The 14,297-nt window shown below is 38.5% G+C and overlaps 1 protein-coding gene across 2 annotated transcripts; it reads left to right on the top strand.

Moving 5' to 3' along the window:
• The first annotated feature begins 6,106 nt into the window (after positions 1–6,106).
• Positions 6,107–13,954, top strand: LOC108714582 (natural cytotoxicity triggering receptor 3). Of its 2 annotated transcripts, none has more exons than XM_018258939.1 (2): positions 6,107–6,624; positions 13,455–13,954. In XM_018258939.1, exons 1-2 carry the CDS (start codon positions 6,258–6,260, stop codon positions 13,496–13,498), a joined length of 411 nt encoding a protein of 136 aa, XP_018114428.1. In that variant the 5' UTR covers positions 6,107–6,257; the 3' UTR covers positions 13,499–13,954. The 2 variants fall into 2 exon arrangements, 1 of the variants encoding a protein (XP_018114428.1); XR_001935382.1 differs by lacking the exon at positions 6,107–6,624 and adding an exon at positions 11,014–11,197.
• The last annotated feature ends 343 nt before the right edge of the window (positions 13,955–14,297 follow it).

Here is a 14,297-nt window from a genome sequence, read left to right as displayed (position 1 = left end):
TGTCCTCCGACACCCCAATCCTGAACTACCCTTCTGCATCGAAGTTGATGCTTCTGAAGTCGGAGCCGGAGCTATCCTGTCCCAGAGACACCCCGCTGATGGGAAGTTGCATCCCTGTGCTTATTTCTCCAAGAAGTTCTCGTCCGCAGAGCAGAACTACGATGTCGGGAACCGAGAACTCTTGGCTGTCAAACTTGCCCTTGAAGAGTGGCGTCACCTCCTGGAGGGTTCTCTGGTTCCTGTTCAGATCTACACCGATCATAAGAATCTCGAGTTCATCCAGTCCCTCAAGAGGCTAAACCCCAGACAAGCAAGGTGGGCTCTCTTCTTCTCTCGATTTAATTTTATCTTGTCTTATCGCCCAGGCTCCAAGAATCTGAAGGCCAATGCCTTGTCTCGTAGCTTCACTCCGGTGGATCGCTCTCCTGAGAGACAAGAGCCAATCATTCCTCCAATCAAGATTATTGCCTCCCTGTATCCACAGTTTGCCGACCAAATCCTGGCTGGTCAGTCTTCTGCTCCTTCTGATACACCCATTGGAATGGCATTTGTTCCTCCTGAGCTGCGTCTGCCTATCCTGCAACAGACCCATTGCTCCAGGCAAGCCGGACATCCTGGTCCAGCTAAGACTCTTGAACTCTTACGACGCCTGGTTTGGTGGCCTGATATCCGCAAAGATGTGAAGGACTTTGTTGCTGCTTGTAATGTTTGTGCCACATCTAAGTCAAGCCACTCTCGCCCCAGTGGGTTACTACAGCCTTTGCCGGTTCCTTCTCGTCCCTGGACCCACTTGTCCATGGACTTCATTGTCGAACTTCCTCCCTCTGGTGGGAACACTGTGATCTGGGTTGTCATTGATCGATTCTCCAAAATGGCCCACTTCATCCCCCTGAAGAAGTTGCCCTCTGCGGTGGAGTTGTCCCAGCTATTTATCCAGTACATCTTCCGCCTGCATGGTTTCCCGGTGGAGATCGTCTCCGATAGAGGCACCCAGTTTACTGCCAAATTCTGGCGTTCACTATGCAAAGACTTGGGAATTGTTCTTCAGTTTTCGTCTGCATACCATCCGCAGACGAATGGGGCAGCTGAACGTGTCAACCAAGCCCTGGAACAGTTCCTGAGGAACCACGTATCCCTCTGCCAGGATGACTGGTCTGATCTCCTCCCATGGGCGGAATTCGCTCATAATAATGCTTGTCATTCCTCTACAGGAAGGTCTCCGTTCATGTCGGTGTATGGTCAGCATCCTCAAGCTTTTCCCCAAGACTTTGTGTTATCTGACGTCCCGGCTGCTGACGATTCCGCAGCCCATATGTCTGCTATTTGGGCTGCTACCAAGTTGAACCTAGAGAAGAGCGCTCTTGTTCATAAGACTTTCGCGGATCGTCGTCGAAGATCCTCTCCTCCCTACAAGGTGGGTGACAATGTCTGGCTCTCTTCCAGGAATATCCGGTTGAAGATACCATCTCCCAAGTTGGGTCCAAAATTCGTGGGTCCATTTCCCATCTTGGAGATAATCAACCCTGTGGCTGTCAGACTCCAGCTTCCACCAGAGATGAGAATCCCCAACGTGTTCCACGTGTCTCTGGTGAAACCCGCCATCACTAACCGGTTCTCTGGCGGTCAATCTCCTCCTCCTGCCATCTCTGTGGAGGGTCAACTCGAGTACGAGGTGGAGAAAATCCTAGACTCCAGGATCTCCAGAGGGTCCCTTCAGTATCTCATTCAGTGGAGGGGCTTTGGCCCTGAAGAATGCTCCTGGGAAGGACACCGTGATGTTCACGCTCCTCGTCTGGTGAGGGATTTTCACGCCAAGTTTCCCCAGAAGCCTTGTCCCGGTGGTCCTGAGGCCCCCCGTGAGGGGGGGGTACTGTCACGATCGCCGCCCGGAGCAGGACCAGGAGCTCCGGGCGGCGCAACTACCCCTTCCGACGCCGCTCCCAAAATGGCGGTGCCCATGGCCGCCACGTGGGTAGCGGCGCCGGCGCAGAGACGCCTGCGCGCAAGTGCGCAGGCGCGAAGACGTCACAGCGGCGCGACGGACGCAGGCGCAGCGCGTCGGTCGCAGACGTGCTGACGCCGACGCAAGGGCGCCAAAAATCCCCTTTAAAAGGACGCCTGAGGCGCCAAGATGGCGCCCGAAAATAGGATCTCGTTCCTGTAAAGATTCCTGGGTTTTCCTGCTGCTATTCTTGATTGATCTCTTGTTATTGACCCCCTGCCTGGACTTTGGACTTTGATTATATTCTGCCAGCCTTTTGACCTGTTGCCTGAACTCTATTACCCCTTTTGCTGAATCCCTGGATACCACGATCCTGATCCCTCCTGAGGGGCTTCCTCCTATATCCGGACTACTCCCCAGAGGGAACTCCCGGTTCCCTGACAGAAACTCACAGAGGTGTTGATTCTGTGTAGTTGTGATAGGATTATCCAATGTGTCATGCAACTCCTAGATACAGGTGTTACTTGTGAGAGTTGCATGAATGGATGTGTGAAGTGTTCTGAATCCGCCGGGGTACAGATGTTAGAACAGCATTGTATGTAGCAGACAGGTGGTGTTGAAGGCCCCCACCTCTGTTCAGAGATGGTCTCTCCACCTTGACATGAATCGCCTCTTTCACGCCTCGTTCAAACCAGCGGTCTTCTTTATCCAAGATTTGGACCTTGCTGTCTTCAAAGGAGTGTCCCTTGTCTAGATATCCAAAAGAGGACAATTGTAATTTTCAAAAATCGGCTTTATTTCAACACACTGTGTGGGACGAACATTGTGCAGTGGGTGCGCTTAGACTTACGAGTTTCTTGGCCGAACACTCGGCACTTCCTCAGAGTCAATTTAAAAATCCCGTGTCTCAAGATTTAAAACGTGTGCAAATTAATCCATTATATAATCTTTAAGGTAAAGTGAATATGTCTATACTTTTGATGTATATTCATTTTAAAAGACTTATTATTGGTTACAATAAATATACTAATCCGAATCCCAATAATGACTCAAGATTATATTAATACTTAAAATCTACTGTTTAATATTTAATATATTATGACAGAAATGGGAAAATAAGAGATACACATAGGTAGGACCCAGAGAGAATGATAAAGATAGTATATTTATTGTAACAATAATAGTTCTTTTAAAATAATTATACATCAAAAGTATAGAAATGTACAATTTTATCTCACAATTTATTACGGGTAGTTATACGTTTAGTATTTATAGATGTTGAATCTTTTATATTTCATAAGCCATTTATAACACTGACCTCTGAAGGTAATAGCGCATGATTTAACATATTTTAGCATATTTTAATTCACATATTTGCACAATGGATGTATATTGTATTAAGCATATTGATGTTTGATGTCTGCACTACAAATATGCACTTTACCTTTAAGATTATATAATGGGTTAATTTGCACAGTTTTTAAATCTTGAGACACGTGATTTTTAAATTGACTCTGAGGAAGTGCCGAGTTTTCTGGCAAGAAAGTCTAAGCGCACCCACTGCACAATGTTTGTTCCACACAGTTTGTTGAAATAAAGCTGATTTTTGATAATTAATATTGTCCTCTTTTGGACTCGTGGACAGCGCTGACGAATGCGGAAGTATCGGTGTGGAGTGGCAGACTTTCCACGAGAGCAGTGTACGGACGAGAGGACACGTTTTTCTGGGTAAGCTCAGATGCGAACTGCATCTGTTTCAATAAATTTAGTATCACAATAGCCTTTAATATTATGTCTGTCCAAGAAATCATCCAAGCCCCTCTTAAAGGCATTAACTGAATCAGCCATCACAACATCACCCGGCAGTGCATTCCACAACCTCACTGTCCTGACTGTGAAGAACCCCCTACGTTGCTTCAAATGAAAGTTCTTTTCTTCTAGTCTAAAGGGGTGGCCTCTGGTACGGTGATCCACTTTATGGGTAAAAAGGTCCCCTGCTATTTGTCTATAATGTCCTCTAATGTACTTGTAAAGTGTAATCATGTCCCTTCGCAAGCGCCTTTTTTCCAGAGAAAACAACCCCAACCTTGACAGTCTACCCTCATAATTTAAGTCTTCCATCCCTCTAACCAGTTTAGTTGCACTTAGTCTCTGCACTCTCTCCAGCTCATTTATATCCCTCTTAAGGACTGGAGTCCATATTTTAATTCACATATTTGCACAATGGATGTATATTGTATTAAGCATATTGATGTTTGATGTCTGCACTACAAATATGCACTTTACCTTTAAGATTATATAATGGGTTAATTTGCACAGTTTTTAAATCTTGAGACACGTGATTTTTAAATTGACTCTGAGGAAGTGCTGAGTTTTCTGGCAAGAAAGTCTAAGCGCACCCACTGCACAATGTTTGTTCCACACAGTTTGTTGAAATAAAGCTGATTTTTGATAATTAATATTGTCCTCTTTTGGACTCGTGGACAGCGCTGACGAATTCTGCCCAGAATTAGACAACTTGTTATCTACAAAAACCCTTAGATCCTTCTCATTTAAGGAAACTCCCAACACACTGCCATTTAGTGTATAATTTACATTTATATTATTTTTGCCAAAGTGCATAACCTGCATTTATCAACATCGAACCTCATTTTCCAGTTTGCTACCTAGTTTTCCAACTTAGACAAATCACTCTGCAAAGTGGCAGCATCCTGCATGGAACCTATAGTTCTGCACAATTTAGTATCATCTGCAAAAATAGAAACAGCACTTTCAATGCCCACCTCCAGGTCATTAACAAACAAGTTGAAAAGCAAGGGACCTAGTACAGAGCCCTGCGGTACTCCACTAACAACACTGGTCCAATTAGAAAATGTTCCAATTACCACCACTCTTTGTAGTCTATCTTTTAGCCAGTTCTCTATCCAGGTACAAATACTATGTTCCAGGCTAACATTCCTTAATTTAACCAGTAACCTTTTGTGTGGCACTGTATCAAATGCTTTAGCAAAGTCTAAGTAAATCACATCCACTGCCATCCCAGAATCGAGGTCCCTGCTTACCTTCTCATAAAAAGAAACTAAGTTAGGCTGGCAACCATGCTGGCACACACTCATAGTAATGATCACTATTCTAAAAACCTTACTTCTTTCTGTGTAAATCAAGGATTGTTGGAATTGGAGTTACTTCCTAATACTTAAATGGTCTTTTGCCACTTTCTATGTCTGGATTTCTGGACTTCTATGCATAGGGGGTTGTAATTCATTAACATTATCCAACAATATGGAGTTGTAATGCAACAAAACCATCCTGATAACAATCAATGGTTAACAAGGGTCAGATTTAACAAGGATCGAATTAAAAATTTGAATTTTGAGTTTATGGGAGTTCTTAAAAACTCCCATGAACTCTAAATTCGACCCTTGATAAATCTGCCCCCATGTGTTGAGTACATAAACAATAAGAATAACAGTATTTAAACTGATATAATAATATGAATAAAACTATATACAGTAAATAAAGTTCATTGCAGTTCTCAAATATAAAATGCTTGTGTATACTCAGATTCCATTTATAGTTATAAAAGTAAATCAAAACACCTAAAATACTGTATTTATAAAAATGCTATTGAGTTAATGTCAATATTTAATCCCAGTGGAGTGAACATTTGCATATTATAAATCCACTTGCTTTCCTGTAATGTAATGTCCTCCTGTAATGTCCTAACACAGGACTCCCAGAAAGAAATACTGTAATAATAAACTGACGCAGAAATATATATTGAACCACTGGACTGAATGCAGTGTCTTGTCTACTCATCACATTGAGAACAATCCAACTCCAGGTCCCAATACCGTATCAGGATTACTTAAATAAGCAAATAACGTTCCTTGTTTAACATAAATACTTGCAGGAGAGTAAACATTTTTGCTTGAAGAAAATACATTGAGAAAAAGCTAATTTTAACGCATAGGTCTTTAGCTCTGACCAGATATTTATAAGAGACCTACTGTAATTTCCTCAGGAAGCTAATACCTGGGGTCATGAATAAGGCAACAACTCCGTGTTGTTAATTCACAAGAGAAGATGAAAGGGTCGGAGCTCTTACTGATACTGGCAGCACTGCAAGGTGAAGCAACACAATAAGATGGATATGGGGGGGAATTATGTTAGGTGTTTTTGAATTGATTACGTTTGTTGATTGATTAAGCTTAAATTTCTGCCTTGTTTTCATGTGTATTTATGGATACAAATCTGACATTCACTGCTTTGTTCTAACCTGCTGAGGATTGATATAAATAAAAGCCTGACTTGTATGTACACTTCAGCTTCTCTCTCACAGAACATAGAAGTATCCCAGATCCCTGAAGTGAATGTCATAGAGGGCAGCACAGCCAACCTACAGTGTAGCTACAACATGATCAACTTGGATCTACCCATTGGCTGGTACAAATGGTACAGACATGTGCTGCACGGGGCTGATATATTTCGGAGTGATGATTTTAAGGACAGACTGACCAAAGAAAGTACAGAAGATTTCCTGAACAATAGATCAGCCAGCATACAGCTGCACAATGTAGGACTCACAGACACCGGAATGTATTTCTGTGAAGTTGTGTTTTTTGGTCAGATGCAAATTACAGGACACGGTAATGGAACTTTCCTCAATGTGACTGTGACAGGTGAGGAGGGTTTTATTCATAGTCATTTGTGTGTATTATTTATTAGGATTCACTTTTTAAACATACATGCTCTAGATTGGCCGAGTCCCCCCTGGGCATGAACCATACATGTTATTCTTGTGTACTGAGCATAAATTTCCATATACTTGTACTGTGCCTGGCAGCAGAGCTGCTTCTCAGGGTGCCCTCATACAGTGGTGCCCTTTAGAATAGCATCATACAAGTAGAGGGATAGCAAATAAGATAGTTACAATATGATTGTAGCAAAGCTTTTTGTGTTGTACAACCAAAGATTTGGGGGTTGCTGGAAGTTATAGTTCACAGTGGAAGGACCATACATTAATCAGTCCTGCTGCAATAGAAATAGATACAAGAGCTCTGCAAAATCATTCTTATCCTAAAACTAACACCCTCTTGCAAGGCATAACTTGTGGGTCAGGTGCATGATATAAAAGATTTAAAAGGAAAAACCTAAACTGTATATATCGGAACACATTTTTGCAATTTGTCATCTTTAGAAATTACTTTATAGGGCATGTAAAGGCAAAAAATAAAATCCCATTTTTACTTTCTTTAATGAAAAAGAAACCTATCTCCAATATACTTTAATTAAAAAACGTGTGCTGTTTTTATAAGAAACCTGACTGTATTCAGTGAAATTCTCCCTTCATTTACTGCTGTGGATAGGAATTGTCAGACAGTCCCTAACTGCTGAACGGGGAAACAATCATACTTATGAACAGCAGGGGACCGCACATCTTACTTTCCAGCCATGCAGAACTCAAGCAGCTTTGTTTATGATGATCCCTAAGCAGCCCAGACCACACTGAGCATGTGCACAGTCTTAGTCTTGCAAAGATGTTTAACAAAGTTACAAGATGGTGACCCCCTGTAGCCAACTTTGAAAGCATAACTTATTTGTTCGATTAGACTTGTGGTGCAGTAAGTTCATGTTTATATTTAGTATACAAAATACAGCATTTCTAGCCTTATTCTATTTTAGACTTTACATGCCCTTTAAATGTGCTTGGAGGTGATATATTTTGCAGGCCACAGATAGGACTGTGACATTGACAATGAATAAGTCCCACACTGCGCAAGATATGGTGTATGGGTCATGTTCACTTTATGCCTTCTTTCAATCCAGAGTATCCAGCCTAGTTACCATGGAGGATCCTTGTGCTCTCTGAATTTGAGGATTATTTGATTTCTTTGGTATTTAAACTAATAGTGGCTGTTACTGCAAACATCTAGTATTCTTCTCAAACCAATTGAGCACTGCACTGACAGCATTTCACAATGAGTGATTTATTATCTAATTTTTCCAGGATTCATTGTTTTGGGGAGATTATTTTTTTAGCATGATATAAACATTGTTATTCTGAAACCGGTTGTAATTTCTCTCTTTTTTTATGTTTTTTTTTTTTTTTCAAATATTTATATCTCTGTTCTGCTTTTCTTTCTTATATTGGAGGCCCTAATCCATTGGGACCTTTCTCCTGGACTTGTAATACCAATATAGATTAAACCATAAACAATGAATCAATACAGGAAGTGACCTCACATGTGGTCTAATGATCATTGCAGATAATAATATTATGAAATCCATATATTATTATTATTATTATTATTATTTATTATTATTATTATTATAACATGATTTAAATGGCCCTAGGCCAGTGTATATTATAAAAATGTTACACCCTATCCTGTAATAACCATATGCACCAAAGTAAAGTATATTTAAGGCTTCTTACACACAAGTGTTTTTTAAGTGCACAAAGATGTTTTATTGACAGTTCCAAAGGCAACCCTCTATAGCACTTTTGTGCTACAGAGGGCCAGACTTTTTTATAAAACATTTTTATACCACGCTCACTTTAAACCAACCCCATGTTACCACAAGAACTTTTAAGACCATATCCCTATTAATAGTGGTAGCAGAACAAATAAGCCAAACGGTTGTTACTCACTGTAGGGATATCACTCATCATTCACATGGGGCTCTGACCGTGATTTCTGCAGTCTCATAGGGGAATGTAATAAAAGTCAGTAATGGAAAAACTGTTCGCAATGCAAAAAGTTAAGCCTTTCTGCGAGCAAATTTTGCTTTGCGCGAATTTAATATAGCTTTTGCAAACCCGGAAACTGTTTAAAGACCACTTCCGACTGCTTGCGAATTTTATAGTTTGCGCCAATGCGCAGTAAATGTAATAAAACATCTTACTGAAAAAGTCGTTATGTTTGCTCCAAAAGATTACGACACCTTCAAGCACTTAAAATTCGCAATGCAATAACAGTTTAAAGAACAATATTCCATAGCGAGATGTGGATTTTTATTTCTTATTGGTGCCAATTGTTTTTCTCTTCGCAATTTTAATTACATTCTCCCTTAGTCTTAGGCCTTTATTGGATAACTGTAATAAATTCACCATTTTATGTTTAATCTGCATAACACTCATGGACATTACAAGATGTAGCCAAATACATTAAGTACAGATCCACTAGTTACCCTGAATGCACGTGCTATTCATTGTCCATATGTATGTAGCCTTATGCAACTTTTTATTTGTCTTGTCTACCTAATGCAATATTTCAGTATAATGTAACAATAATAAATAGTGCAAGTTCATGGACAGACAGCCCACCAGAAAAAGAACATTTATTTAATATATTGTTGTTTCCTCTTAACTTTTACAGGAAACATTGCTTCATCAAATAATTTTATTGCGTATATTGTAGTTGGGGCTCTGGCCTTGATTTCTACAATCTTAATTGGTGCTTGTCTCGGATATCTGCTTGTCACTAAACATGGTAAGCACAGAATTTGCTTCATATGCCTTATCCAAGTACATTAAAAAGTGTGTTTAATAAAGCACAAAAATATATCACTATCATCTCAATTCCTCTCAAAAACCTGAATGTGATTTAGCCAGGCCACCTTGATGCCGAGAGAATATAGATAACCCACCCAGGTAGTGGGTTCAACAATAAATTGTCAGTATCACCTCCTCACTATAATCATCTCCTACTAATCAGAAGACAGAGAGACCCCCAAGACTTCCAGTAAGTAACAGGCTGCGGATTGAGAGCATTATTCAGATTCAATTTAAAAAAAAAAAGTCAAGGTTTTTAGATTTTATGATCTGTTCTGTATAATCAGGTTACCGTAAGTCTTCAATCCAAATTGCCTCCTAAATAATGGAAAATGATAATTCAAAATAAGTATATTTAAAAAACACCAAAATGTCATCAAGATAAAATGCTAAAAAAAATATAATAATAATAAGGCAATATTCTCTATGTATAACAGGACTGATATATCAGTTATGTGCTGTTTATATGACCAGGACTGTAAAGCTTTAGTGATCTATGCATCCAGATAGTACTTTGATATTACAGCAGCTGAATCTCCCTTTTCTTTTACTTTTGTGTCAGTTCAGTTCTTCCATAATTCTCATATAGTGCAATAATATCAGTGCTGATCAAGTAATTACACCTTGCTACTAATACTGTACTTATAACCTGCACTTAGTAGTGCCTACCAGGAAAAGAAAATAATTTCTATTTTTCCGGAATAGAAATCACTGATGAGTTCATTGAAATTAATATTTTTTATTTTATCGGGCGAGTAATCAATTATTCCTTTGACAGGTAGATATTACTAGATTTAAATATTCTATGTCTGTATACATATTATGCACAAAATTAACCTGTAAATTGGGCCCTGTTTAATTGGTAATTGTTGGGTTATGTGTGTTATCCTAATTTTAATGTATTGAGTTTTATAAATACATGTTAATAATAATAATACCTATTTTTGAGTCAATGTTTGTGTACAGTATCTTTAAACATGAAAAGATATGGACTTGTATATTAAAATGGATACATTTTCCCCATCTTCATAGGTTCCTCCACCAGGGATATGTAAGTCAAATTTTGTTTATATGCAACTTTAGAATTTGTTATAGTATCTGTGCATGGGATACATAAATGCAAATTTCCACTTTCTCCTAATATTTGCAGGAGTCCTGTTGTCTACACAGATTTTACAACACAAGGTATAATTGATGCACAAATATGACAGATAGTTGGTAAATGTAACTGTAACACGGTGCACTGTATTGTCCTCTGTTAATACTCACAGTATGTGTTGGGACAAATGTTAAGTAGATCTACCTTGTAATGACGGTAGAGGGGTTATGTGATATAGGAGGATTAGAAGTGACTCAGTTGTTCCAAAGTTTTGGGAAATGTATACTTGTCATTTATTTGCTTTAGGCAAATCCATAATTCATAATTCAAAAGGATCTGGGGGTAGCTGAGGAGCAGCTGCAAGGGCAAACAAGGGTTTGAGTTGTATTAAAAGGGATATAGATTTGTGGGAGGTGGGGTTTATTCTTCATTATTCAAAGACCCCATCTAGAATAGAGTCTCTTGGTTTCAAACTGGATATTAATGAATAAGTGTAACAATTCACATCTAAAACTGTGCCTATTAACTATTTTCCTCTCTTATTTCTTTTATTCTAGCCTTGAGATCTGGTGGGGAGCCCAATCACTCATTACAACAGGTGATAAAGTTTTCCTATGTTTTTCACCCTTATCAAAAAGTTACCCCTGACAGTGAAAGGATTGTTGCTATTAAGAAGCATGGATTTTTTTTTGGGATGTAGCCAGTATTTTTGAAGGGTTTGGATTCAGAATACTTAGGGGTATGTTTACTAACATTGGAGATAAATATATCTGATTATGTTGTCCATAGCAACCAATCAGATTTTTGCTTTTGTTTCCTAACTTGTAGAGGACTGTTTAAATCTAACTGTAGATTGGTTGCCATGGGCAACATCCCCAGACATATTTATCTCCAATTTTAGTAAACATGCCCCTTAGATTGTAGTCAGACCATATACAAACCCCTAATGGCATGTAACTTCAAAGTTCTGATTAACTGAAGGCAACATTTTTTCCCAGATGATGTAGTTGTGTTGTTTGAGCTCAAATTGAAGTATTTTAAATGTGTACATACATTTATTGCACAGCACTGAGGAATATGTTTGCACGTCTTAAAATAGTGTAAAATTGTATGAAACTCTAATTTGGCTGTCCTGGGAAGCCTAAGCTCCTAAAAGACTGAGAGCATCCTATTTACTCCTTGGCGCTCTCCTATATAAATTACATCAGTTTTACTTATATACTCAAATGCCTTCTAGTTCAATAACCTATTATTAGGTCCCACAACATCTTTAAATTTCCAGAGGTTCATGGTTGGTCCAGTATGTATTTAACTGTTATTATAAGTGCAGGGCTATTAAAATCACCAGAAATCCTGTCTCTCTACATGCAGAATTTGTAAAAAGTAATTTTTTTAGATTTTGTTTGTACTGGAATTAGTTATTTGAGTGAGCTCTAATTCATCTGCTAGGAAAGGAGCCCCCCCCATAAGATGTATTAGATCTAACTGTCAATGAATATCTGACACCCAACTGCTGCAAGATTACAGAATGAAGAAAAACAGATGCTGAGAGAGGAATAGTGAACATAAATTTGATTATTTCAAAAAGGATGCAGACCTTTTCATTGATTGTATTTAGAAAGGTTCTTAATTCAGTATGATGAAGCTTATATGAATCATTTTCGCGAAAGTTTCCCTTTAAGAAAATCTATGTTTTTTGTTATATCTTGAGCAAACAGTGAAACTGAAGCTACTTTGTGTTTGGAACTTCTGAGACAGATCATTTTACAACACTCTGTTTACCCTATTTTGTATATATATGCAATGGGTATCTAATTACATTGCAAAGGCCTAAACATGGAGTAGCTATTAAACTTCTTCACTGTAGTTAATGCAGGTAGTTGGATAGAGTTAATATGGCCCTACAATGGGGCGATTCACTAAAGGTTGTTACTCCTTGTGGGTTATTTAAGACGCGTTATTTAAGGAACGATTCATCAAAGTATTTTCCTATGCGCTAATGGAACATCGCAAGCGTTAATTCTACATTTCTGCACAAGGGTATTCTAATCGCATTGCGATACTTATAGAATAGAATTAACTCTAACGCATTATTCACTAACATCTTTTAAGCATTAAAAGCATAAAACAGTGCGATAATTACTGTGAAATATAACACCTCCTAGGAGTAGGCGTTACTAAACAACATCAGATGGATTAATAGAGGAGCTGTAGTGAGGAGCTGTAGGGCAGCAATTAAAAAAATTTTTTATGAGGAATTGGAGCCTTACGTACCGCCACTAACACATTTTCATGATACTTTACCTTGGGCAGGTCTAGAATGCACTACATTCTGTGTCATGGAATTATATTAAGTTTCCCAGGGAAAGGAATGGCTAGAAATACTGTAAAAAGAGACTTCTACTCTGCCAGTGGTATCCCAAATGTCTTAGGTGCTATAGATTGCACTAATAACATGTAATTATATCAAATGGCTTAAAATATCGCACAAAATAACTCATGCTATTAAATACCGCACACAGTTCAGCTAAAATGAACGTAAAAATATCACTTCTTAAGTTAGACAAGTAAACTTTTAGGGAATCGATCGTTAATTCTAAAAATTTAAGAAGTGATAAATGTTTTCTGGCATACTATAAATAACACTCACTTTATCAACCTTTAGTGAATCGACCCCAAGGTGTTTATTGAACTATCCCGTAAACCAATGTTTGTTAAAGTGTTGTGAATATTGTAAGACATTGTTTGTTACACATTAATGTACATTTCTGAGTAACTTTCTGGTACTATATAAATAAATTATGATGAGGAGGCATACTGTCTTATAAAGAGGTGTTCTTGTGCTTATATTTCAGGGGTCACAGAATGCTGGGGATACCCTGTACAACATGAACAATGATCAATACATTTATGCTGTACCTAAAGGCCAGAAAAAATCCCAGTTCCCCAAGGAGTGCCTTGAAGTTTCTTTGTACAGTGAGATTCCATAAATGGCAAATTACCAGCCAGGCATTAAAACACCGGAACATATTTTGGACTCCTTCTCATACAGTATCTCACTCTTAGATCTAAGACATTAAAAGAAAGTGTCAGTCTATGTGGAAGTAATTTGAAAATACAGGGGCTGATTTATCAAAGATCAAACCGTGGGATCCCAACAGTCTGATCACTTTTTGAATCAATTGTGTGTAATTGACATATTTACATTTGTTAAAAAAAGACTGATGTGTCCATGTGTTCTATTGCTTTGTGTTCTATTGCTTTGAGCTGTCATTGCTATTCTACCCATAGGGGCAGATTTATCAAGGGTCGAATTTCAAAGTACAAAAAACTTCTAAATTTGACCATCGAATTAAAAAAACTTCTAATTCGAAAATTGAATTTGAAGTTTTTTCAGCAAATTTGGCAATCCTGTGGTCGAATAAAAATCATTCGATCGATCTCTGAAATCCTTTGAATCTTTCGATTCAAAGGATTTAATCGTTCGAATCAAACAATTCGAAGGATTTCAGGGATCGATGGAACGATTTTTATTCGATATGTAAAGGCTTAGAAAATGGTTGTAGAAGGTCTAACATAGCACTTCGGCAGGTTTAACTTGGTGAAGTATTGAAGTCGAAGTTTTTTTAAAGAGACAGTACGTCGAATGATTTTTACTTCGAGTCGAAGTAAATTCGAAGTCGTAGTATCCTATTCGA

Source organism: Xenopus laevis, chromosome 4L (assembly GCF_017654675.1).
Source record: "Xenopus laevis strain J_2021 chromosome 4L, Xenopus_laevis_v10.1, whole genome shotgun sequence".
NCBI lineage: Eukaryota > Metazoa > Chordata > Amphibia > Anura > Pipidae > Xenopus > Xenopus laevis.
The sequence above is the reverse complement of the archived record's forward strand: the minus strand, read 5'-3'. Positions and strand labels throughout refer to the sequence as shown.

What these genes read in the sequence shown, in the direction of transcription:
- LOC108714582 (XM_018258939.1), top strand. Translation starts at nt 6,258, where the DNA reads ATGTACACTTCAGCTTCTCTCTCACAGAACATAGAAGTATCCCAGATC. An exon ending in CCTCAATGTGACTGTGACAG is followed by an intron (nt 6,625 to 13,454) that starts GTGAGGAGGGTT and finishes CTTATATTTCAG; the next exon opens with GGGTCACAGAATGCTGGGGA.